General features: G+C 39.7%; 2 protein-coding genes across 3 annotated transcripts in view; both read left to right on the top strand.

Annotated features, from left to right (window-relative positions):
* LOC122972616 (E3 ubiquitin-protein ligase HECW1) overlaps positions 1–8,202 on the top strand; it is an 81,633-nt gene extending 73,431 nt beyond the window's left edge. For both annotated transcript variants that reach the window (XM_044339854.1, XM_044339855.1), the window contains one exon: positions 2,035–8,202. In XM_044339854.1, the coding sequence (XP_044195789.1) occupies positions 2,035–2,146 (112 nt within the window). In that variant the 3' untranslated portion in view covers positions 2,147–8,202. The remainder of the gene's footprint in view (positions 1–2,034) is intronic.
* A 2,105-nt stretch (positions 8,203–10,307) lies between these two features.
* stk17a (serine/threonine kinase 17a) overlaps positions 10,308–27,648 on the top strand; it is a 34,867-nt gene continuing 17,526 nt past the window's right edge. Inside the window, exons 1-2 of the mRNA XM_044340075.1 lie at positions 10,308–10,756; positions 24,537–24,749. Coding sequence (XP_044196010.1) covers positions 10,575–10,756; positions 24,537–24,749 — 395 coding nt within the window. The 5' untranslated portion in view covers positions 10,308–10,574. The remainder of the gene's footprint in view (positions 10,757–24,536; positions 24,750–27,648) is intronic.

The following is a 27,648-nucleotide window of genomic DNA, read 5'->3' on the forward strand; positions in this document are numbered from 1 at the left end:
CATAAGAGCTGCTGAAGAAAACCTCTAACAAAATTCTTAATATTTAAACTTTTAAAAACAAAGTAGTGGATGCTTGAAGATGTCTCACTGAAAGTTTGCTTCAAAAATCAAATAATGCACAGACTGGAGTGTGGATGCTGTTACTGAAATTATCCATCAGGCTGATATTTGGGCTTTACTTCCTTTTTAAATGTTTAGTTATGTGATGACTTTATTAAAAAACAGATGTATATAATTCCACCTCACAATATGATCTGAGCAAAAGATGAGGGCACTGCATACACATGTTTCATGATGCTTTATGTAAAAGCTTTGACATTGTTCACATCAGTTCATTAAAATGTTCCAGCTTAGCATATAAGCTATTTTGGTATTTTCCCCTCCCTGTGGTGCAAGTAGATCTGAAATTGTGCAAGGTGTGTTCCTCTCTGACCTTACAATAGGACCTTAATTTAGTAAACAGCAGTTCAAAGTGAGCGTGTTCAGCAGAAACAGCAAGGTTCAAGTTTCACCGCAGAGCAGCGAAAAAGTGCCAGAGTTTGACTTCATGGACAGAGGAAGCTTCTGCATCAGCAGTTATACTTCTACTAGTAACAGGAGGTTTGAGATGTGTGTGTGTTGGCACAGTTGAAGTGGTGTAAAGTTACACTGTAACTTTTGAAAGTTATATTTTCCTATCCTTTAAACAAGTTCCTCAGTCTGTGCTTTGTTTTCAGGTTATAGTGACAGGGTCCTATTGTTACAAACACTGATTTGTCCCTTTATCAGTTCAACTTCTTCATGGGCAGCTATGGTTTAGAAGTCTTCTAATTAAGTGTTATTAAGTGTTTTTTTTAGTGAAATGTGTTCTCTATGCAGTATTTCTTTTAATCCTTTTTTTTCTCTTTCAGGGGACGTTGAACCTTGAATATATTAGTGTATAAATGTACTTGGAAAATACTACATATGCAGTGCCTGTAAAAAAGTGTTCATCCCCCTGAGAAGTTTTCATGTTCTATTATTTTACAACATTGAATCAAAGTGGATTTGATGTGACTTCTTTGACACTGATCAACAGAAAAAGACACTTTAATGTCAGAGTGAAAGCAGATCTCTACTGTACAATGTGATCTAGATTAATTACAAATATGAAATACAAAATACATGTTTGTATAAGTATTCCTTCCAAGTCAATATTCAGTAGATGCACCTTTTGCAGCAGTTGCAGCCTTGAGTCTGTGTGGATAGATCTCTCAGCGTTTCACATACTGAAGTTTTTCCTCATTCTTTACAAAACAGCTGGAGCTGTCAGGTTGCATGTGGCTTGTGAGTGAAGAACCAGAAATTCTAGACCCAGACTGAGCCACTTCAGGACATTAACATTGTTGTTTTGGAGCAATTCCTGTGTATCTTTAGCTTCATGCTTCAGCTCATTGTCCTGCTGTAAAACAAATCTTCTCCTAAGTGGCAGGTTTCTCTCAGATTGCATCAGATTTTCCTCCCGGAGTTTGTGTATTTTGCTGGATTCATTTTCCCCTACAACCCTCACAAGCCTTCCACAGGGCTGCAGAGAGACACCCACACACTGGGGATGCTATACTTTTCTGCACTGTAGATGTTCTGAAATATCAAACTGAGGAATCCATGTTGATCCCTCATTCTAGCAGCTTATAACACAGCACTGAAGGAATGAGACTGCATTAATAAAAAAGCTCATATAGTTGCACCAACAATGTTTGTGCAAGTGTTCTAGATCTTCCTAAATGTTTATCAAAATGAATTCAAAGTTCAGATCAAATTTAATTGCTTTATTGTCTGCTACAGCATACATATCTGCCATTTAAATAACATGTCTTGTGTTCTACTTTTGATAGAAAAAAAAACAGAAACCAAACAGGAGAAGTTTCTTTGTTTTTTTGGTGTCATGATGGCGCCCCCTAGTTTTGGATTAATTTGACAGAAGAAAGATAATTAATGTGATGTGGACTTTGGGTATTCCCTTCCAGCTATGACTCTCTATACTCTCTAACACATCTGTTTGTTTCTCTCTCTCAGGGCTCATACCTGTTTTAATCGTCTGGACCTGCCTCCATACCCCTCATACACCATGCTGTATGAGAAACTGCTGACGGCTGTGGAGGAAACCAGCACGTTTGGCCTGGAGTGAGCCAGACAAGCAATCAACACTGCATCTTTTTCTGTGTGACACTGGCTGGGCCAATAGAGGGAAAAAAAAACTCTTGGGCTTTAATGTATGGTAAAGATTCCTGGATTGTGCAGACTTACTGAACAAAGCTTTTGGTCATGTGGATATGTACGTCACTGTTATGGTGTGGTTATGTGTTAGTCTCTCACTTAGCAATGACAGCACCCAGCACTTAGGACACCACAGCAGGACTACTGTTATTTTTATATTAATCATGAAGACCGGAGAATATGACCCATAGAATGGGTACTTAAAAGCAAGATCATTTAAAGTTGCATGTACCAAAATGCATCATCCATTCAATGATTAAAAAATACTTACAGTGATAGAAAATGCTAAAAAAAAATAAAAAAAAACTACAACAATTAAAGAGCAATGTACAGAAAGTAAGACAAATAATAGCGACACAAGAGCATATAAACACATTGAAAACAAGAACTTTGTATAGGATCTATAATCTATGACAGCAAAATACTTGACAACGTATTGAATTAAATTAAAGATTTTTTCTCATACCTGTGTTGAAAATTTGAATTCACAGAAAAGATTCAAGTAATAAATGATAGAAAACTTACAGTATGCAGTATGCACATATACTGTAAAAACAAATAGAATAAAATCAAAAAGAAAAGAGAAGCATTAACAGAAATAGAAGTAGATATGCGTACATACACAATCACTACTGCACAAATAATGCAAACTGTAATAAATACACAATTTAAATGGGATTAAACAGATATACAGCATATATGTATATAATTTGAAGGATGACATAAATTTGTCAATATTTTCAGTGAATTCAAACTGAATGCAAATGTGTGAATATAATTATTATAAATAATAATCTAATTGCAATTTGTCAGGTAGTTTGCTGCTCTTATACATTCAGATAAATCTATGTGTGGCTTTAAAGAAGTGGTTCAAAGTATGATGAAGATTTTGAAAAGACTCATGCAAAGTCTAGTAGCCCTGATGCCAAAGGAACAATCATGTCTGTTTTTAATCTGGAGAGCCTACAGAGATCATAATGTACTTTTTCTGGACTGTGGTGGGCCAATAGGAACCTGCCTGAGGATCTGAGACTGTGATCTGGTTCATAGGATACATTAAAAGAGGACACTGGGGGACATTATAAATAAGAAGTGTGATGTAGCTTGGTGCCAGACACCAGCCATCCCAAGACCTTAGGGCTGATCAGTATAACCTTACAATCAAATCTAAAACTACAACCAATGTTAAGATAAAGGCATAAGTCCATATAATCTTGTACTTTTGCTCCAGTGAGAGCTGTAGCCTCTGCATATTAGACAGAGGAGAGGAAATTTTGCCAATAGACAAGAATAGACAGAGGTGCAGAAGTCTGAACGAGATAAAAGGATTGATTCTTTTCCTAGACCATTTAGCTTTGGGAACCATGGCTTTTGAGGAATCCATCACCTTGTGTGGTGATTTAAATAAAAAAATAAAAAAATAAAAAAAAAAAGCTAGACTGTCAGTACCACTATGCTTTATTAACAGAAACACCTGGGTGTGAGGACAAAACGTAAGTCTGCAGATAATTCAGTGAGTCCAGGAAGGAGCTTGTAAATTGCTGGGAGGATCATTCTAAATCTGATCCCTAGCTGGACTGCTGAAGGGATAAGTTGGTCTCAGTAATGTACAAAACATTTATTTAAGCCTTTTTTACACATTCTCTGGTTTTGCTCTCCGTTAACTATAGCAATGAATTTTCTTTTTAAAGCAATCTCAATATGTTTTTTAGGTCCCGGAAGTCTTTTAGGAAGGGTCTAGTACACTGAGGGTAGGGAAGGACTGAAAGGGTATTCTATAAACACTTCATCAACTTTGGTCTAAATCAGATACAGTACATCAACAGCAAATCGAGGTTAAGGGTACAGTATATCCCTTTAAATGGGCCGGTTGTCTAATGGACAGTTACAGACTTAACAACTACTACAATATTTCTCCAATTCTGATACTCAAGAAGTATTGGTATTGGTTCCAAGAAGGCCTAGATCCGGACCCGCACTTTTTGTAAGTCCAAAGTGAGGACAGCATCTGGACACGGACCTTTCTGTTTCTCCTCTGAATGGACAGCCATGTTACTGACAAACCACTCCAACAATCTCTCCAAGCTTTCTTGCTCTGCAGTACTTTCAAAGACAATGATGTCACATCTCCTGTAACAAAGTAGCCATCAACTCCAACACAAGGGCTTCTAGGAGACTGTGGGAGATCCTGTTGACCCAGCAAACAGGTACTTCACGATTCCTTGAAGACGAAGAATGCGCATGTGGACACTGTGTTTTCAGCCGGCTAAAGGGGACTTTCTATAAATCCTGTTTGCCAGAGTAGTGCTTAACCTTTTAGCATCTCTGGTCCTGCTGTTTGAATGGAAGCTGCCTGTACTCTTATTCATGTCTTCCACTAATGAACTTCTTGTCTCTGACTATACCATCACCATGGTGTTGTTCTTTGCATGGAGCAGGTACTCCAACATCCGAACCTTTACTGTCTCTCCTGAGAAACGCCTAGGTTCAAACAACATGACTGGTACAAAGCGGCATGTAGGTCTCCAAGGGCCTGCGGTCATTGGTTTGGCCTCCTGAACTGATCCGGCTCTTTTGGTATAAACTTGATGTGTAGAGGGGACAAACCAGTGTAATATATGCAATAGTTAAGACATTTACTTCAGTCTGTTCCACAATCTACCATGTTCTTTCAGACAAAGACTGACTGCAATGCACCCTCAAACCCTTGTCTACACATCTCTAGTCCAGTAGTGAAACTGTGCCTCAGTTACTTACTGCCTCATACAGTACGTGGCCTGTGGGGTTGTGGTTGTGCTTAGTAGTTAGCACTTGAGCCCCACATAAGGAAGGTCCTTAGTTCAGATATTTGCCTTGGTTCTTTCTGAATACAGTTTGCATGTTCTCCCCATGTTCATGTGGGTTTCCTTTCACACTCCAAACTAAAGTTAGGTTCATTGGAGTCTCTAATACCCCATTTACACTTAGCCACTTCATGTGTCTTAGGCAGATAGCAATCTGACATAAAATAGCTGTGTTTAAATGCAACCAGGAAGCGTTATAGCTCAATTGCAATCCGATTGCTCAAACCGTAACACCTCAGGAAGGAGTTTGAAATGCATGCTAGCCAGATGTTGACAGGATATAATATCATCTCTAAACTTTCCAAATGTTATTGGCCTGAGTTGATTCAATTCTGATATGAAGTCCTTCTGGGGGTGTTGTGACGCCAGAAAAATGTATTTGGTGTTTTGAAATGCCCTGTATGGACACTATGCCAAAATGATTTCACAGCCCAACACCGTTTATTGGGGACTTGCAGCTGCAGTGACACTGACAGTAGTCATCTTTCTCCCTGTCATATAAAAGTGGCAGGAAGTAAGCAGCTCCAGTGATTTCACCACTTCATACAGGCATAATTTGCTGTTTGTAGAGTTTATCTGAACCCCAATCAGTGCACCCATTGAATGATCTATATAGTTTGGAGAGCAGTGTGAATGATGGCCGGCAAAACCTCTGTCTCGCTTGTCTCGCCTCCAATCCATGCAAGTGGTCCATGTGTTTGCGGTAGTTGGTGGAGAGTTGTTCGCTAGCATGCTAAACTGGTTTTCAGCTCAAATAATTCTTCTTTTGATGTTTTTTGGCTGTCACCATTTTCACACCTTCAGGTGCATTACCACCACCCTCTGGACCAGAGTAGGGCCTACCCAGCCATGCATCTAATGCAGGAAAAGCAAGACGGTTGCGTAAACCATCTGGCTAAGTGTAAATGAAAGTGCATTAAATCGCATCTGGACTTTATTCAAATATAAAACCCAGATTTCCTAGGATTTATGTCCAAAAGATGATTTAACATCTCAGTTTATGTCCAGTGCCAACTTTCAGTGCCAATGAAGTAGTGCACCCTTAATGTTGCAAGCCGAAAGGTAAAGGTGTGGAGGTTGGGATGGTGGATGGATGCTGAGTGTGTTAGACTTTTATGCAGGAGACCAGAGTTTATGTCCTTTCACAGACCTGCAGTTACCTTTTGCCTCGTCATTAAACCTAACCTCAATCTCTCCCTAACCTTCACCCAAATGGTTTTGTTGCCTAACCCAAACTACAGTTTATTTGCCATAACCACAGTCTTTACCTAACAATAACCATAGCTGCCATGTACTAATATCGTACAAAGTGAGGAAATTTTTAAAAATTGTTGGCATTGAACATAATCCAAGTTTTCATCCAATATCGATAGTCTGGTAATTCAGTAAGACCCTTGAAATTGTAAGTGTGAATGGGGCTTAAATTACAGATAGGGTTAAGCATTCATTTGTCTGTCAGCACTGAGAGCGACTGGCGACCTGTACAGCTTGCTTCCCTACCATTCACCCAAGGCATGCTGGGATAGGCTCCAACCCTCCATCCCCTGACCATGACCCTGAATTCAACTTAGTGGCTGTAAAGAACAGATTGATGTCACATTTCTAGATATTTGTCAGCTCAGAGTTTGGCCACAGCTGAACTTTTCACCGACATTAACTATCAGCAGCCGGCTAGATTTCATGCTTTGTTCACCACATGACTGTTTTATTGAACAACATTTTAACACACAGGATCAAATCTTATTTTTTGTCATTTACATTTGGAATACTACTGAATTAAACATTTCAAATGAGTAATATCACTTAAATGTTGCTTGCTCGCTACAGAAACGATCACAGTGGTGTAATGTGGCTCTACAAAGCAACAGAAATACAGGATTTTCCTGTTTAAATCTTGCAGAAGTGTAGACCACTATATATATGAAGACTGGGTATAGCAATTTAAGAATGAATTTGAAGAGAATCCGATCTTTAAGTAAGTCTGTAGTCATCCTTGGCAGTGGCCAGGCCTTATCCACACATCTCTACAACCAAGAGGAAAAGGCTGATAATGTTGCATCTTCCCCAGCTTTTTTTTTTTCTACAATCTTTTGTACTGTTATTTATACTGTATTGTATTTATAAGTAAAGGGGAGTACTGAAGCTTTCCTTGAATGTTTTGTTTATTTGCATTTTTTTTTTTTTTTGATGGTGTGGTAAGAAGCATGAGTCAAAGAGTTTGCCTTCACTTTTGAAGCCTTTGCGTTTTGATATGTGTCTTTTTCTATTATCTATTAAGCTAGCTGATTACTTGTCGCTCAGCGCAGGAAATGTGCTACCTGTTTTTGTTTCCATTTGGCTCACAGTGTTTCTCTATTTCTGTTCACTTTCTCTGCTGGCAGTGGCAGTTTCATCATTAAGGTTCTGTCAATGTTTTCAGGAATGTTTTCTTCCATGTCACAAACGTCTTACTGTACTATGTCATACATTTTACAGCTGTATGTATCCATCAAGTAATCTGTGCTTTGCAGTTTGTGACAACAAATGACATGCATAAAAAAATATGCATGGATGTAATTTGTTGAAAACGTTAAGACAGCATACGTACGTAAGTCTTGTTTTTATTGGGTTGATGTGTTGAATACACACAGTTGACCTTGAACACTGATATTTATTGTGGAAAAAGAATGGTTAGGAACACTCCCACAACAAACACAGAAACATAAGTGCTTTGATAGCAGCTATTATAGAAATATTTAAATAAGCTTTTGGAAAAGTAAAGAATCATGAGGTGTCTACAGAATGGTATAAGTGGTGGAAAATTGTAGTTGCTGTTTGGTATTTGTGTCTTTTTAAGCTATTTGTCTATTTTCATTTTTAAAAGCATAAATTTAACAAAGGGAATATCTGAATGGCTGGATGGATGGTGGCAACTTTTCTGGGAGGTGACACTGAAGCATGCATTTTTTTGTTTGTTTTGTTTCTAGTTTTGTGTGTGTATATTATACACATACAGTATGTACATAATGTTGAAAGGTACAGTTCTGATTTGTATGAGAACGGGTTGCTAAATACTCAGGCTGTGCTATCGCTCCACCATACCATACCACTGTTTATGAATCTCAATAAAAAGGTCATTTTGTTACTTTGCTGCCACTGTGTGACTATATTGTAAAGAGCTAGACAAGTTTTTGAAACTATTGTCCAAAACAAAAATACAGTTTGACAAAAAATCCTATAAGGTCTACTAACTTTTTTTTCCAGAGCTCTCAGCTACATCATTGGGCCTTCATCAGAGGACGGAGTTTGGAAAAAAACAATCAAACAAAATTAATCTTCACATATTTATATATAATGTACCGCTGGCCCATCACCAGCCACTCTGTGGAAATTGGCCCTTTTTAAATGTGAGGTCTCTCTCAAATTCGAAATGGCTTTATCTCCTCCACCCTCCTAGATTTCTTGTTCCTCACTGAAACTTGGTTGGAGTCTGGTGAATAGAGTCAGCTCTGGCTCTGGGGCCATGTAAGTGCAGTTTGCACTGCACTTACATTGCCCTTTTAAGAGTGTAGGCATGCTGCTGTTCTAGGAGTTCAACTGGAAGATCTGGAATGTTTGGAAAAACAGACCCAAAAATCTGAAATTTGATTTTAATTTATGCATTATGTAGGGGCGAAACATGTTAGTTTAACATTTCAACAGTGCATTTCAGATCACAAATCAAGCAAAATGTTATTGGTAGTCTGATTTCCTATCTACTGCCTTTGCCAGTATGAAATGAAACACACTGTATATTCTTATATAAATGAAGAAAACCTCCCAGAATAGTGGTCAAGCTTTAGCTGTAGTTCTTCTGAAATGTTTTTCTTTTTCTCTTTTAAATCATCTAGCAGTGAATTTATAGTTCATTTCTGTCTTCTTTGTGCAGCCAGTGCATTAGACTGGCAGCATAAATATGGCTTACTAGATCTCATTTAGGCTAGCTAGTACGTATAATCTCATGAGCACAAACACATCCCAGCTGATAATTTTAAAAAAGTAAATAATACAAAGAATGAGGTCATTGTTGAGTAAATATCACATCTACCTCTAGTCACGTAGTGCTTTAACAATTATTCAGTAATGTTATGTTTTTATTAGGCAGCCATCATCATAATAGTGTCAGGTCATTTCAGGACAGCTTGAAGTAATATTTCACGTTCATTAACTTATATAACAGTAAAATACACTAAAGTGGTCTACTCTTGACTGTTGACTGCCACAATATGGTGACCATGCAGATGCGTGTCAAATTGCTAACGCAGTATCTACATTTCTATACCTATGGTTTTGGGTTGGCTGACTGTTACTGACATTTAAGTCAGATATCATTCTGACCCTAACTCTATGATGCCATCCAAATGAGTCAAATCAAGTAGATATCTTTAAACATTACAGTCTTTTCAGTGCCAAAGTTCCTCTTTTTGTTACTTTACTTTCACCGCAGCTCAACAGGTCTGAGGAAAACACAAAGAGGGAATTTGATGCTTAAAAGACTGTAAATGTGTCAGATATCCACTTGATATGACTAACTCAGACTGCTGAAGCCTCATATAAGCCTCAGATAAACTTTTAAATGCATTTTTGCACAAAATGACTGTGTGGACACACTGAGGATTTTGGCCTCCGTCACTTACATTAAAAGCACATTTGAATGGAATCTTTTAATAGCCAGTATGAACAGAAGGAATGATTACTGTGAGGAAAAGCTCTTACACTGTTCATATGGACACCTGACTGTTTTACTCAGGTTTACCTGACAGAGCGTACAGTGTGCCTCAATTTCAGCTAGTGCTAGAGTTCTCCAATAAAACTGTTATTTATTCATTTTATTATTTATTTTAAAATTACTTTTTTTTTTTTTTTTTTTTTAATACTGAACATTTTGAGGCTCTATAATGTTAAAATACTGTAGGAACATGCCTTATCTCTCTTAGAAAAACAGCTTTATTGAGACAATACAAGTTAACAGCACTTTGTGTGTAGGCTACAACGTCCAGGAGACTAAATCTGCCAGCAGAGATTCCTTTCATATTCAGTTATCCAAACAATACATTTTACCAAAGTCATGTAAAGATAAAGATGTAAAGATTTCATATAAATGCAACAGAAAGCGCTTCGCTTCACTATCACTCCATTGGCCAGTCCGTCTGTCAATCATCCCCAGCCTCAGTAAGTGAAGCAGAGCACCGGCTCGTGCTGGCAGTGAGCGGAGAGCGAGCTGAGGACCGCAAGTTCAGACTGAAACTTCATCAAAATGAGCTGGTCAGCAGCGTTATTTGATAGAATATTAAACCATGCTGGTGCTACTAACTCCAAGCTTTCCAAACAGTGATATTTTTCTGTCGCACGAATGTTTTTTTGAAGTTGTCGCTCAGCGTTTAGTCAGTTGTGTTGTTTAATATTAGTGTGCTGCTGTTCGTGAAAGTTTTCAGAGTTTAAGCTAACGTTAACGAACCGCTCCAATTAAACGACGCCATGATCCCTGAACGTCCCGGCGCCGGGGACGCGAGGAGCCGGGCCCGCCACCAAAACAGCCCGGCAGCCGAACCGAGCCAGAGCCGCAGCGTCGGCGGCTTGTTGTCCCAAATCAAAACCAGCATCAGGAGCGAACCTTTCACCGACCACTACACCATCATCCCCGGTAAAGAGCTCGGAAGGTAAGACAAAGTGTTGGAAGTTATCGGAAAGCTTAAGTTCATTAAAAATACATATTTTATTTCTGTTTATTGTTCACGTTGTGTGTCGAGGTAACGTGGCACCACCGGTTAAACAAGACATGTTGGACCTCGCTGTTTGAGGGTAAATATGTACCTTTTGAACAGTGTAGGTGGACGAAATTCCTTGTTGTTGTATTTGTTGACTTGACAGGGCAGTTAGGCTGTCTGCCAGGCTCCTGTATCCATGACAACGATGTTTTGGACTTTCTGCCTCACTTAATTTTATTATTATTATTTTTTACACAGCCATATTTTTCAGTCTAATGTAAACCTCTCTGACTTTTACAAGTTACTCCTCTTATCATGCGAAGGTACTCTGTTTACAACAACGACACAGTTTATAACTGTCTACTGCATGACTGGGAAGAGGTGAATAATTGCTTTGATTTGCAGAGATATATCTTTTTTTCTTGGTATAACATGTTATTAAACACAACTTGCTGCAATTAACGGTTGTTTTCATTATCAATTAATCTGTCAATTAATTTTTTTATTAATCGATTAGTTGTTTGGTCCAGAAAATGTCAGAAAATGGTGAAAAATGTCAATCACTGTTTCTCAAAACTCTAATGTCTTGTTTTGTCCACAAAGATATTCAGTTTACTATCATAGAAGACAAAAAAAACCCAGAAAATATTCACATATGAGAAGCTGGAATCAGAGAATTTGGAAATTTTCTTCTTTTAAAAAATGACTCAAAATTAAAATGAATTGATTATCATAACGGTATCCTACTAACTAATCGATTAATCGACTAGGCCTAGTTGTTGAAGCTCTAGAAGTCAGACAAACTGAAATAAAAGTCATCCGGTCAGAAAACACATCTTTACATATCCTGTAAGATTCCATTCAGGACCCAAATGTTTATTTTCAGCATTACAGTCCAGAGACAAACTCTTAGACACACAGGCTCTATTTGTCTTTGGCACTTGGAAAGTTAAATCCAGTCCATTGTTTGATTCCGGGGATCTGGCAGCTCTGCACCATTCTGAACAGCTAATGTTTCACAGGATTTCTTAAAGGTTAATTATTATAGGAAATGCCCTCCATCCTGTAGGCTCAACTGATCTTGGATACAGCCCCTAACAAAGTCACAAGGCCAATCCCTTTTTGATTAGAATATGCTTTTACCATGACTAATCAGCCACAGAATGACTTGAGTCACATTGTCGGTGTGAATTGCTTCTCTGTCAGCTGTCTGACAGAGCAAACAGTATCGTGGCTGTGTGTGTTGACCCAGGTACAGCCCCAGAGATGAGAGCTGAGTTTAGACTTGGCTGAATCAAAGTTATTTCAGCCCAACAATCTCCTGGTATACAGCCATGTTAACTCTGTGTGTGTGTGTGTGTGTTTGAGTCTTAGAGGGCCTCAACAAAGGTTGAGTTTGTGTGTGTGGCTTTGCATCGTATGACCTGACATTGTGACTGAGATTAGCTGCCAGAGCAACATGAAAGGTTACATTAATCTGCAGCACCACTCTGATCTACAGCATTGTATTCGGCAGATCAGCTGACACAAGTTCATGCGTTCAAATTCATGTACACAGAGGCGCTACGTTGGATCTTGTGTGTTGTTGTGCTAGGAATCCACTAGGACTGCAAATAACTGCTATTTCCAGTATTGATTCCTCTGTGGGGTTTTTTCTTGATTAATTGATTAGTTGTTTGGTCCAGGAAATGGTGAAAAATGATGATCACTGTTTCCCAAAGCACAAGATGACGTCCTCAAACTGTTTTTTTTTCAGCAGCAGTGCTGTTGTGTGTGTGTGTGTGTGTGTGTGTGCACAGAGCCCATGACACCAGTGGCAGTGGAATAACTTACAGCTAGCTTAGATCTGTTACAGATAGGTTTATCCATGTCCACATAGTCATGTGTGTGTGTGATGATTTACAGGAGCTTTTGACACCAGCTTTGGAGGTCAAGATAAGTGTCATTGTAATAAATGTCAAAAGTGAAATGCTTCAACACAGCTGGGTGGTGTAGAGATCCTCCCCCAAGAAAATGTGATGTTATTTAACTAAAAACTATGCATTTTCACCTCATTTTGGACCATTATCTTTACAATATTTATAAATGAAAGATCTATTAATAGATTTATTTTACAGTACAGTCAGACATTAACAAGAATGAAGTAAGTGCTACAGCAAAGTCACTATATAACCTCAATAATGTCTCACTGGAAACTAATCTAAAATGTCAGTAGTGAAGTTTAAAAAGAATGAAGAACAAAGACATCAGTCACTATCAGTCAGTCATCCTGTCATCTGTCCTCCTCCCTCTGCTGCTGCTGCTGATGTGATTCACTGCTGCAGGTAGTGCTGCTAGAGGAGAGGCTGCCGTCTCAGCCAGTAGCTAAGTTTACAAGAATCTGACTAGTTTTAACCCAAAGCAGGCCCCATTAGCCGCCTACCACAACATGTGCATGCAGAGTCTGCATATCACCTGCCTGTGAACATGCACGTGACGCAGCTGCTGTCATAGATAATATTGCCTGGATGCTAGAGGCAGGTGTTGAGTTACGTGAGGCGGCTTTTGATTGTGTGTGTTCCTGTTACCAGCTGGTTAAAAGTGAACAGTTATTGTCACGGGGCTGGTCTGTGCCTTAAAGTAAGACATGCTTAACACACACAACCATTGACTGTATATAAATATGGATGATATGTCTCCACTGCCGCTATGCAAAAGTGAAGCCAAAATATCTCCTTTCCGGGAGCTGCCATCTTGCTTGTGTGATGTCATTTGGAGCCAGAGGCAGTCGGGACACGCCCCCTCAGCCGTCCCACCGCCTGACAGAGGCTTGAGAGCGGCCGTCACAGCTGTCAATCATGATGTCACACCCCTTTTTATGTTCTTAACTTATCATCAAAATGAACACTTGTACAAACATCAGCATGAAAAGAACAACATAAAATGACAGAAACCATCTCTGGGAGAAATGTAATTGACGTGTACTTTTATTTTGTAGTTTGGCTCATGTCCCATCCACTAACATGGAAGGGGCGGGACTTTTGAGCTATACTGCAGCCAGCCACCAGGGGGCGATTGAAATGTTTTGGCTTCACTTTTGGGGAGCTGTCATGACGTCCATCTTTATATACAGTCTATGCACACAACACACACACACACACCAAATTAGTAGCATCCAGATGTATCTGTACTTACATCCTGCTGGCATTTGAACATCGTTATTTTTAATGACGGTAGATGACATTTAAATGACACAATGTCGCTCTCTTCAACGACACTTCCTCCGGAGGAGCGCTCATCTCTCTCGTGACTCTGTTGTACAAATCAAAACAGCAGCATGTTGTTTGTTCAGCTAAGTCAACCAACTGTGCTGTGGGCATGGGCTGTTCTTAAAATACTGCCATATGATTGGTTACAAATAGCTCTGTTCCTGTGATGTGATAGGCTGCATTGTCAGACAGTGTTTCCCAACAACAGTTATAAGTTTTATGTTATTATTATATATCATTTATTATGCCCAGTCCTAGCTGAGGCTCAGGGGTGTTGTGATATTTTAACCTGGTAAACTGATGGAAAATCAGGGAGAGTTCTATGTTTCTGTCTAAGTAACATCGCTCTAATGTCTTGAAGTCATCCGTGTTCCAATGAATACTCATAAGTGGAAGACTACTGGCTACAGCTTCACCTTCTTGTTGGAGTAGTAGTATGCTACTCAGACAAATCAGTTTGGGATCTAGTCCAACTCTGAACTCCCAGCTCAGATGATTATTTTCTCTTTGCTCCACTAGACTTTTCATTCTGAGTGTGGCTGAAGCTGTTTACAGCTTTGGGGTTTTTTTTAGCAGGGACATTGTTCTAGTGCTTAATCAGTGTAATAACAGATGAAGGGGTTGCTGTTGTTTGGCCATACAACTTGTGTTTACTCCCTGGCTGACTCTTAGCCACTTCCCTGCTTGAGCCCCCTGAAGTCAGCAGTGGAATTCCATTTATGAGACCTTTTTTTTTCAGATTAAAGGCTTGGGTCGTAAACTGGGCTTTGTCCACGCACCTCTCTGTGCTGGAGTGTTGTGAGTGTGAGTTTTTACCTGGACACCATCAGATGTATGAAGAGAGATATTGTGCGTTACTTATTAAATTCCTGAATTTTTTTTTTATTTTGATGATGACAGTTTATTTATTCACCTAGCTGTTGTATAGAAAGTTCTGTCACATTATTCCGCTGGTTTGTCTCCAGCTGTAAAGCAGAGCCTAAAACTGAAGCATGATCATGAAACAATCATGCAGAACATTCTGCCGGTTACAGAGCGTTCTAGCAGTGTGTGTGCGTGTATGTGTGTGTGTGTGTGTGTGTGTGTGTTTATAAAGTGTGAAGTGTGATGTGCATGGTGAGCAGTTTCCGGACTGAGATGTGGATAGATGCTGCCCAGCTCACGCCTCTCTGCCCAGTTGCCCTCCCAGCATTCCTGCTCTGTGGGGAAACTCCCTGCATGTGTGGACTGAACCACTGATTGTGGCTCCTCGGATCAGTAAAGACGTCTTCATTCTGCCTGTAGAAAGCAGTCATCAACGTCTGAGCACTGATAATAAACTTTTAATGTCCATTTTGCTACTTAACTATCGGTTGATATGAAATAAAGAGTGCCTCCATGGCCACGTACTTCAGAAACAAGCTCAGCTAGATCATGATGTGTCAGGGTCTGTCTGATGGATTGATTGATTGTTATCATGGCATTGTTCTGTGTCTAGTGCATCAGAATCTTCCCTCTCCTCATTCTTCAGGACCATCTATGTGAAAGGTGCTGTTGTTATAAGAGTAATGCAGCTGCTTTAAGAAACAGAGCAGCATGTAATGTGTGCGGTGTTGAGTGAGTAGGAGTCTCGTGCATGAAAACGGTTGCTGTTTGACTCCTACTAGCTGGCTACTTCTCATGTTGAGCGGGTGAGGTTGGCTGAGGATGGGGGGGGGGGGGGAGTTTAAAGTAATACCCTCCAATACGTCTCTGCAGTGGGAGACCCAGATGGCCTGCAGCCAAGCTCCTTTAGTGGCTACGACAATGGTGATGCAGTCAGTGAATTCCATATGGTTAAGACCCAAAGCTTTTTCCATGATGGGACTTAGTGACAGAAACGGCCACTCTCTTATTAGCCCATATGGTCCTGGGCAGAGCTCTTTAGTGATTGAACTCCCCCCCCCCCCCTTCTTGTCATCTGGCTAGGATATCACACCAGGAGCCCATCCTCATGACTATGGTTACATTGCTGACATTACCATTATTTTTCAATTTGATTTGTTCCAATTCACATCCAAAAAAACTGTGTTTTCCCTCTGGAATTGTATTCTCTGCAAGGGAGTAAACTATGAAAGATGAAATCTCTGCTGATGCTGTGCTATCATCTCCTTTTCATGACAAAAGCCTTTTTTTTTTTAATGGATCTGCCTACAGTATGTAGAAATGACTGGGATATTGTTATGATTTTAGCATCTAATTATTAAAAACGCTGCTGAGACTTGTACAAGAACATGCTGGGGTTTGCTGCTAACAATTTGATTTGACTATTTTCTGGAATGTTGAAGATTGGAATCTGTAGCATGGAGTGGGTGTTTGGTTTTGCTTTGTGATTATTAAAAAAAATGCAGTAGTGAAAGAACAAGAAAGTAATGACAGATGTATTTCAACAAAGGGAAATAAAGAAAAAGAGAGAGAGAGATCGATGTCGATATCGTGGTGAACCGCCACAAATAAATCAATGTATGGGAACCACTGAATTGACAGGAGGATGCATACTGTCACCAGGCCTGGTGTGCACATGGAATCTGTTGATGCTAGTGGGAGTGTTTGGCCCCGAGCCAGTGAAAATCTTTATTTCATTAAATGCATCCAGAGCTGGCACGGCAGCCTGTCACAGAGCCCAGCTATGAACACAACCAGAGATCCACTGACAGGGATTTTGAAAGCTGATACACTGAAACTACTGATGGCTAATGTTTTGTTGTAGGTGTGAACACATGCTGTGCAAAGCTATTCCTTAAAGGAGCCACGCTACTTGTAAACACATTTTAGTTTGGATAACATCTTTTAAAATACTTTTTTTAAAAAGAATCCCTGATGCTTAGGCCTGGCGGGGGGGTCACTGGCGGAAACCCTGATATATAGGGGAGAACATGATCTGATGAACTGATATATATGATATCATGCCTTTTGGAAGATAATTGTTGGTCTCACAGATGAAATCTAACAATTGTAGCTGCCACATTAGTTTATCTGAATGTAAAGTGAAGCTTCATGTTTTTACTGGACAGAACAACAGTGTACATACAGACAGATCAGTCTATATTACATGTTTTATTTTATTAAGCTACATAACAGTTTTCATTTTTATTCTAGCTACATTACAGACTCAATAACATAATTGACTGCTTCTCTCAATGAGGTTATATTTTGTAAGAACAAAAATGTTAGTGGAGGTTTGAGTTGAGATTATTAAAGTTATTACTCAGTGTATTACCTTCACTTGAGTGTGTTTAGATGGATGGTGATGATGGTGATGGATGCATTAAGTTGGAGTTGTTGAATCCTGTAGCAGCGACTTTCCTTTTCAAGTTTTACAAACTGGGAGATTCATCTTCTTGAACAACCGCCGGCCATTTTTCATGTAACCAAAATACTCCCACACTGACGATTGAAGGTGTTTTGGTGAATACAAGGCTTCAGTGGTGGGTCTCTCAGCCTTTGCCAGAACATGTGTCCTTTAGCTAATGTAACTCCCTCAAACATTAGTGAGGGGAGTTGCTCTTGTGACAGCATGTGGAACTTGTTGCAGCATGGCATTTTAAACCTGCAGTGTGGAACTTTTACATATAAATGAACATCTGTCACATTCAAGCCTTTGCCAAACAAGTTCACAGAATGCTGATTAAGCCTATCATTACCAGATAAATCTCTGTATTTCACAGTATACACACTTTTTAATCTGGTGTTGGGTTTGACATTCCTGCGCTGGCTGGATGAGTGCATACTGGGCATGCTCTATGGGCAGAGAATGCACACTAAAGACTCTCGCGGCTGAGCGGCTAACTTCCTGTTAGCCCTCTGCTAACTTGAACGGGAATAAAATAATTTAATCGTGCTGCTCTTCTAGACTTTCCAAATGTTATCGGACTGAATGGATCAAATTCTGACAGTGAAAGGAGTCATTTGGCGGGGGGGGGGGGGGGGGCGTGTTTTACAGCAGCAATGTTAGCAATGGAGTAGGCTACGGCAGAGCCAATGATGTAAACACACGTCAACTGTGTTTTTGTAATGATCTCACTGCCAGAAGGAGATGACAAAAGTCCTGCACTCCAACTTTAAGCTGCTACAACAAGTTTGTTTTGGTTCTTGTAGTCTGCCAGTTGCACCTATGAACATTTTTTTTTTTAACACAATTGTCTAGTTTTGTTTAATTTTCCTCACAGTACAACCATTGTTCATGGAAAAATAAAGTACCACGATGTCTCTTTTTTGAGAGTGAGAACAGAAACACTCGCTGTAGCTGAGCCTTTACGGTTACAAAACTGTGACATTCTAAAGCGTGGTTAATAGTGAAATTGGTTAATTGCTGCATCCTTACTGAAAAAACTCATTAGTTGCAGCCCTAGTATAAAATGTCAAGGGCAGTTTAGCAGGCAGATACAGTGTTGTTACAGAACCTTGCAACTATGAGCTGAAAGCTACCTAAGCATGATTTCATTTCTCTGGCTGGTTTAACTGGGGAATAACTCAGCAGTGTCACAGTAAGTATGTTAGAGTAAGAATGAAGCTCAATGTAGGAATAGTGTGTGTGAGATGTGTAAATCTTCCATTAGTAAACAGTATAACTAGGCCATGTTTGAAGCTATAAACAGCTGCTGCAGCTCTCCATTAAACCTATTGTATTCAAACTTTATCAGCATGTTAATGCACACAAGCACAACTACAAGGCTTTCTGCTGCAGCTTGTCTTTAGGCTGTGACCTCCCAAAGCCATGCACTCCATCCATTAGACTGCTTCTTTACATTCAATGTAACCGTGCCATCACCTCTGGCTTGGTCTGTGTATACACAAACACACATACACACACACACACACACACACACACACACACACACACACACACACACACACACAAAAGCCATCTCTTTCAGGGTGTAGTCTGTGAATGAGGCTGCTGGCTTTGGAAATGTGCTGACGCTGCTTTAGAAAAGGCTGTGGTGGCCCACTATGGTTTCTAAAGAGCAGGCCCAGACTCCCAAACCAAACAGCATGTATCTGCTGTTCCCAGGCATGACCACACCCACTCCAAAACACACTGCTGCTGCTGCTGCTGCTGCTGCTGCTGCTGCTGCTGCTGCCACGGCTCTTTAAAGCACCACCACCTAGAGAAGGATGCTAAAATAAAGAAAAGTGGAAAAATAAAAATCATAGCTTACTTCTGTTTTTCAATAAACTTAACTGTGCTCCCACAACCGTAAAACAAAGAAGTCCAACAAAGAATCACTCAATCTAACACTGCACAATCAATCAGTCTGGTGTCAAGACACCACACAACTACACGCTCTTCTAGCTGTTCAGACACATCCGTAGGCAGATTGATTTGTAGAAAAATGTGAAATAGAAAAAATCAATTTTACAAGCCATTATGTTGGAACACATTCACTGTGTATGTATGTTACAGTACATAGTGCTAAAGGCTATGACCGGCCCTCTGTATGCATGGATGAAATACAGGCCTGCAGCAATCTCTTTCCTGATGCACTTTATTATAACTGTGTTATTACTAAAACCAATTATTTCACATTTTTAGCTTGAGGAGTTGATCAGCCAGCCCAGTCACAAGTCACATTTACTCCAGTAGCTGTGTACAATCAGGATTTGTTTGAATAAATGAAGGATTGACTCAATGAAACGGGGGAAATGCCAGAAGCACTGAGTCAAGTGGACAGAAAGGCCTCTTTGAGAGCAACAGCAAGGCGTCATACTGCAGGATCAACGGCCTCCTTCACACTGTCTAATGGAATGACATCCCAGACTGCCAGAATGCCAGCTTTTCATAGTTTCTCTGAAATGTCTCTAGAAAAAAAAGTCTTAGTCATGTGTACTTACATACCTGTTTAATCTGTCAGTAACAAAGAAAGACAGTACATGTGCTGTTATGTCCTGTTTGTGTAAATGTGTGTTTAAAAGGCAAAGCGAGAGGCAAGTAGAGGTTGTTTGTGTCGGGCTGCGATAACATGGTTCAGTACTGTGATGATGATATGACTTGTGATAACAAAATGCACGTGTGCATATTAGCTATATTCCTGTCTGTCTGCTTTGATATGCTGCTAACATGGACCCCAGACATTGAATAGCCTATGCACACTGAATAAAGAAATGACATAAATGATTTCAAACATGCTTTTATTGAACACATTTTGCACATGAATACCCAACCAATGAAACAGAACATTCATTTAAAAAAGGCATTATAACTATAAGAAGTTAAGGTTTAATTTCCCCTGCTCCTTTTAAAATCATACATATCTGGAGAAAACAACTTAAATAATTCAATGAATATAAATGAAACATGGCAATTTAAAGTAAGTGCTACTCCCGTTACAATCATCAAGGCCCTCGACTGCCTAACAAGTTGCAGAGATTTATAGTATGAGAGGGGAAATAGAAAAAGAGTAAAGCCACTAAATCAAGAGAAGATTTGATCAAATCAAATACTCAATGGGAGCATTCCTAAAATGCACTGCTCATCTGACATGTTGTATGTCCTGTTGTCCAATCTGTAATCAAGACTGCTGTTCTCTGTTTTGAACTCAAAATAGATTAGACCAGCGCACGGTGATTAAAAGATAATGATGACACCAAACCATGTTAGACATCTTTCAGTAAAGTGAGCTTATACATCAAGTGAGGGCCAGGGTTCAGCTACTGGGATTGTCTTATAATAATTCAATTTATGTGTCTTGTTCTTCATTTTTTCAAAAAGTGACAGCCTTATTTCAGTGAAAGTATTCATTGTATAAAGACCTTGGTATCAAATTGATCAGGGCTGCACCTAACTGTGTTTTACATGATCCATTGATCAGTAGATGGTTCTCATCATTAGTTGATTGGTCCAAAAAATGTCTAAACTAGTTAAAAAAAAAAAAAAATGACCATAACAATTTCCCTTAGCCCAAGTTGAAATAGTCAAATTAAGTGTTTTGTCCGACCAACAGTCCAAAACCCAAATATATTGTGTTTAATATCATAGAAGAAGATGGGAGATATTCATATTGGAGAAGATGGACACAGAGAATGTTTTACTTTAAAAAAACTTGGACGATTAATCAATTATTGATTATTGTCTGTCCACTAATTGATCAGTTGACAAATCATTTTGGCTCTAAACTGAATAAAGTACTTTATTCATCCCAATGAGAAATTGTGGAACTTTTATGGAATGATGAAACATGTTACTAGAGCACAAACCTTCAAAGCCAAATTTTTTTTTTTAATGAATATAATAATTATGGATCTGTTTGACTGATCAAGTTCTCGACAAAATCTTCACATGCAGTTTATCAAAGCAGTTGCAGCGATAAAAGAATAGTGTGTAACACATGTATAAATGTAGTAATGTGTAGCTCCCAGCTGCATCAGCCTCATGACTGTCACATGAGGCCAGCTGAGGATGAAGCAGCTCCATCCAGTGCTTCAGGCCCGCCGCTGCTCGTCATGCTCTGCACCCTCATACACAGTCTTTATCATTGTCTTTCAACGTCTCAGCTCCTCTTCTTGCTCTTAGCTGTGGTTTGGTAAAGAATGACGTGAATTACTCGTGTGTGTTCGATAATTTTTTTTTTGCTCTTGTTCTGCAGGCCAGCTAGTTCTATGTTTTTACTGCCCCTGTAGCACTGAATGATTATAATACTCTTCTTTGTGAAAGTTCTAAGAACCCTCAAGTTTTGTCAGGTTATATTAAAATCCATTTGCTCTGGACTTTTAATGAGTCCTACTGTATGTAAAACTCTTTTATGCTTAAAAGATAGAGCTGTATATCCTGCCTGCAGTGAAAATGATGGTGCTGCTAGTTTACAGAAGTTGATTTCATTGGGCAGGTAGGCAGTGCAAATGTCAAAGTTGAAACTTGTCCATCTCGAGAGGACATGGTTTCACCGCAGGCAATGGAAACAAATATGCTTTTTATATGCTTTAGCAATTGAAATGTCAGTGGACTGAAGTTGAAATGTTAAAGTGAAACTAAAAGACTGTGGATCAGTGGTTTTCTGTGCCTTTGCTGGCACATCGGTGCGTTTATTTGCACTTTATGGCCTCCTATAGATCATTTATTGTGTTTAATGTGTGCAGTGGGGACCAAACTCATGTGCCTTTAAATGGTTTTTACCACTCTGACAGCCCGCTACATCAGTGGCTTTCACTCCTGGTTGAATGGTTTCATTGTTCAGCCAATCAATTGTGGTGAATATCAGGTGTGTGTAGAGCAGGGAGATGCTGTATACAGTGCTTTGAGTCCCTGGGAGCAGGGTTGAGAACCACTATCCTCAGCTACACATCCCAACTTGTAATGAATGAAAAAGTGGTGTAAACCTTAAGTCTCCTCTCACTGTTTTAAATTAGAATAATGTATCTTTTTGTCACTGTGGCACTGGAATGAGAAGTGAAACATCACTATTGGTTCTGTCCATGCTGACAGCAGATCCACAGAAAGAAGACGGTATTTGCTGGGTCACAATACCAGTCTGTATCCACCACCAACCCCCACAGCCTGGGTTATTATCTCGCTCTACTGTATAAATTACCAAGGGCAGCGTGAGCTTGATATATATATAGATTTCAGCTGCTCTGATACGGTTTCCTCTTTGTCTGAACTTTGTCCTTCTAGTTGTGTTTTAGTGTCACCACAGACAACTTCCTCACCTGCTGTAGTCTAGAGGCTGTAGTGTTTTATTTGTATGATCCCTGCTACATCAGTGATACCACTGAGATGCTCTATTTCCAGTAAGCTTTATATCCCATCCTTTATTTACTTCAAGTCACAGAATGAAGCCTAGCCACATTTAAAGAAGCAGAGAGCAGTTTCGGTGTGTCAGTGAGAGTGAGGCTTGGCTGTGGCTCGCTCAGGTTCAGCTAGGGTGCTGCTGCTGATTATTGGAGCATCGACTTGCCAGCAGTAGCCAGAGGGAAGGCATGATGTGGGCTTGTCATCTCCATCACCAGCTGCATTTCAGAGGATTTCCCCTGGGCAGCATGCACGTGTGAGCACACACACACACAGTTATGTGGTCTTCACATGAGAGCACCTTCCAGCCTGAAATAAAACTGGGTCAGTTGTGATGGAAAAAAAAAAAAAAAAAAAAGGGACACACTGCCAGCAACGTCCACAGCCAGGTCCACAAAATGTCTTTTACTTATGTTTTAAACTCAGCATCTATACAGCTGTGTTTCAAAGTTAGTCATCCACTGCTGATACTCTACCACTTAACGATTGACTCTAATAGATTTTGGCAAATAATGATAGCTCTTTAAATGCTTTATTCTTACATTAAATGAGGCATATTCTGCACATTTCCCGGTCAATATTTTTAATCTAGAATATCTTTGTGTGGTTTACAGTTCAAAAGACTCCTTATTTAACTTCTACTGCTCCTTTATGCAGCCCCTCAGTTCAGCCTCTGTCTGAAACAGGCAGTTTTAGGCCCCTTTCAAGGGAAGTGGCTCCTGGACTCTGGAACAGCGTTCCATTAAGACAAGAGAAATCCATGCACATCTAAAAAAAAAAAAAAAAAAAAAAGCACCTTAAAACCCATTTGTTTTCTTTGGCTTCCTCTTGATTTTATCTTCTTAATTTGTAGATTGTACCCTTTATTCTTCTTTTTATATATTGTCTCTTATCTCCTTCTTTCCTGTTGCTTTCTCTTTGTAAAGCACATTGTGATCCTACAGATATCTATGAACTGTAGTTACATGCACAGTTTTCCTGTGCAGTGAGTGATTTATAAACCACTACAATAACTAACTTGGCCACACCAGGATGCACCTGCTCCTTCAACCTCATCACATCTCTCCTGCAGCCCTCCACAGTTAGTAAAAACCTCTGGTTGAGATAATCCAGATAAACAGTTGGCTTGTTTCCAACCTGTCTGCCTCATTTCGCCCCGTCTGACTCTGCTCAGTCAACATCATGTGTGTGACTTTGTGTTCACTTCTTGAAAGGTAACACACAATCTTGTTACAACACAAAGGTAAAAAAAGAGGCAGAAAGTTTTTATTTTCCAACCGTCTGATGAAAGCATTCCTCATCCAGTCACGTTGGCAGCAGCTTAAGTATAAATGGACATAAAAAGAATTTCAAGGCAGTTGGTCTTGTTGATTAACATTAAACAGAATAAATGAGCCTGTAAACAATTAGTGAAGGGACATTTAGCCCTGACTCACATTATATCTTGATGGGTGACTTTCTGGTTTGCACTTGTTTAAATGAAAGTGAGCTGGTAGGATCGCTGCATTATTTCTAACAATTAAGGTCTCATGAACTAGAACCAGAATTCAGAAGAAAGATCTATCTTGTCCTTATTTGAAGGAATACAGTGTCATTGTCTCATTAGAATTAGACTGAACTTAACGAGCCATGATGTTCTCTGTGGTATGTTTGAACAGTCCAGGGATCCTGCAGTTTCATTCTTACTGTAACTAAACAACATTTAGTATACAACACTGATGGTCTTCTTGTCTTCCAGGGGCAAGTTCGCTGTGGTCAGGAAGTGCGTGGAGAAATGCACAGGTCACGAGTACGCCGCAAAGTTCATGAGGAAGAGGCGGAAAGGCCAGGACTGCCGGATGGAGATCATCCACGAGATCGCAGTGCTGGAGCTGGCCACGGCAAGCCCCCGGGTGGTCAACCTCCACCAGGTCTATGAGATGGCTTCTGAGATGGTGCTGGTCCTGGAATTGTGAGTATCCAACCTGCACAGAACAACAGTACACTCAACACTTAAACATACGTGTGCATGGGTTGATATGATCCTGGATATCTGGTATCATCAAGTTATCAGCTGGCTTTGTTTACTCTTGGTTTCCCATCCAGGTATGAGTGTGTTCACATGAATTACAAGCAGTCATCACAACCATCAGAGGATGACTTTAATATGATGAAACAGTGATATGAGCTTGCATTATATACAGTGATTTTAAAGTATATACATATAAAAGTACAACTATAAATAAGGACTGGAATATTTACATGTATGATAAGCTGCATGGCTGATAAGGTATATTTGACTGATGTTGCATTTATGATTAACAGACTTTCTAAGTATCACAAAGTCACCTTGTGTTATCCAGAGGTGCATGTTGGTGGAAGAAGAGATTAAAAGCATATGCAGTCAGGAATCCTGTTGGGGATTAAAGAAACATATTAAGCTGTATTCACTATTTATGAATCTATTAGTTTGGTAAACTAACTCTCTTCTTCTTTCTTGCAAAAGATTGAGGCCTTGTGTATAATGATGGTTGTTCCATCAGCCTCCTAATGCTTAGAAATAAACATGATTTTTACATGAATTGCTTCAAAGGTTTGTGAGTCTTAACTAAAGTAAACACAGGAACTAGCTGCATGTAGCAGCATTATAGCTAACTGTATAGGGAAGTACATCCAGGGCAGCTTGCACATGGGTTTGTTTGCGTCTGAGGCTGTGGATAGCTTAGTAGATGAAATAAAATGGTTCATGTCTGCAAGTTTCCAAATTGCAAGGATAAAATGACGAGATCCACACTGGACAGTTTTCCATGCATAACCATTGGATAGCAGAGACTTCCATATTATAATTCCTCACACAGTTACGTGTTGCAATCACGTTTTTCTTACCATGTGGAGCTGAACGTTCGGTCCAACCAGCCTCGCTCATTTCTTCCAGTTAAAACCGTCTCAAGGACGACAATGTTGATAAATGCTGTGAATCCATGTGTAGTAGTTAAACAGCTGGGATTACTCTCATCCGTTGATACTTCTAGATTTTCCAAGTCTTGCAGCAGCAGGTCCCTCTCTGCATTTCAAAGTTTTCCTCTTCATTCTTCAGGAGAACACTGAGTAACGTTACTATACGTTTACTCTCTTTACAGTCCTGTTGCCCTTCTGCATATCATTCTTTGTTTTTCTTCTTTCATTAGTTGTACTCCGGCTCAAATAAATATGCTTGTGTTTCTTAGTTTCGTTACAGTCCAACCGCAGTGAAAGTCAGCCTCGTACATGTAAGCGTAGCGGCGTGCGCGGATGAATATGTGGGTGGTTCGGTTAGCCAGCAAACTGCCCCAGATACAGATCACTATTCAGTTGTCCATAATGCTGCTACAGGCAGCTAGTTCCTGTGTTTACATTTGTTAAGACTCAGAAACAAACTTTTGAAGTGATTCATGTAAACTCCATGTACTCCTGACAGTAGATAAGCCACAATAAACCTATATACAGGTCCAGTCATGCCACACATGAATAAATCAATAAATGAATACTGTGAAACTCCCCAAATCTTAAAATATAACATGATACCAATTTGTGTGAAGCACAGTACAGTTTATTGTAAAGTTATTTCCCTCTTCCCTGTCATTCTGTGGGGGTGTGATCATTAATGCCATACTCACTTCCTGTCAGCTCTGCACATGCTCTTCACCTGCTCTTTGTATGTGATTATTGGTTTTTAGTTTGTTTGATTGCTGAGGCTGTAGTTGGATTTAATATTTTTACAGTGTTCAGCAGTGTTGTTTAGAATTGGGTCCTCTATGTTTCTGTCAGACTGTAAAGGTTTGCACACTGAGATTCGGTTTGCCTGTGACTAAACATAGAAATACCACAGGAAGTAAACAGTGTGAGCAGTGGCAATGTAGCCGCAGTGCTCCAGCAAACAATAGCTAGTGCCTCGCCTGTATCACCCTGAACACACCACAGATATAAAACATTAGATGTGACGTTACATTATAACTCATGGGATAACCATCCGCCATCATACCTGGGTATTGTTGACAGTTGCCACCTATGGGCAGCATCTATGGTTGTCAGCTGTGCAGCACCTAATTGCTTTACCAAAAGGACCAAAGAGACCAGTGAGGCTGGCATCACTTTCCAACACGTCAGTACAGAGTAGAGGAGAGATCTATTTTTTACATATGGGTCAACCAAAACTACAAAAAGCTGGTGCACTAGGTGACTTCACTGTTAGCTACAAAGTAACAAACCAGCTGAGTTCTAGCTGTCAATCACACTGATCTAGTACTAATGTTAGTTTAAATGTACAGTAGGTAATTATCCACAGTAATGAAGAATATAGCAAAATGAACTGCAGCCAGCAACCGGAAATGAGACAATACACTTACCACAGCATGTCAGCAGCATGTGCATTTATATTGCAGACAATGATTTCATTTTCTCAATTTTGCCTTAACTTAATATGTCAGAAGTGTCTTTGGTATTCTGAATGGCTAATATGCTACATTAAGCCATATCCTTTATATAGAATTACTAAATAGATTCAGTATTATGACAGGCAGTTATAATCAGAAACAGACCCACTGTAATATATTCATATATTTATTAATGTCATACATTGTACATTAGGCAACATATCTCTCTCTCTCTCTCTCACTCACACACACACACACACACACACGTGATTATGTATCGGTTTACTACAGTAACCGCACCAGTTGTCGATGATCTCATCTCACTGGTCATGCCTGGGTCATGCTTGACCTGGTTTCCATAGAGAGAGAGTGTGTGTGTGTGTGTGTGTGTGTGTGTGTGTGTGTGTGTGCATGTGTGTGTGTGTTCATGGTTTCCTCTCTCTCTCTGTCCTTGTCTCT

The sequence above is a fragment of the Thunnus albacares genome, chromosome 21, assembly GCF_914725855.1.
Source record: "Thunnus albacares chromosome 21, fThuAlb1.1, whole genome shotgun sequence".
Classification (NCBI taxonomy): Eukaryota; Metazoa; Chordata; class Actinopteri; order Scombriformes; family Scombridae; genus Thunnus; species Thunnus albacares.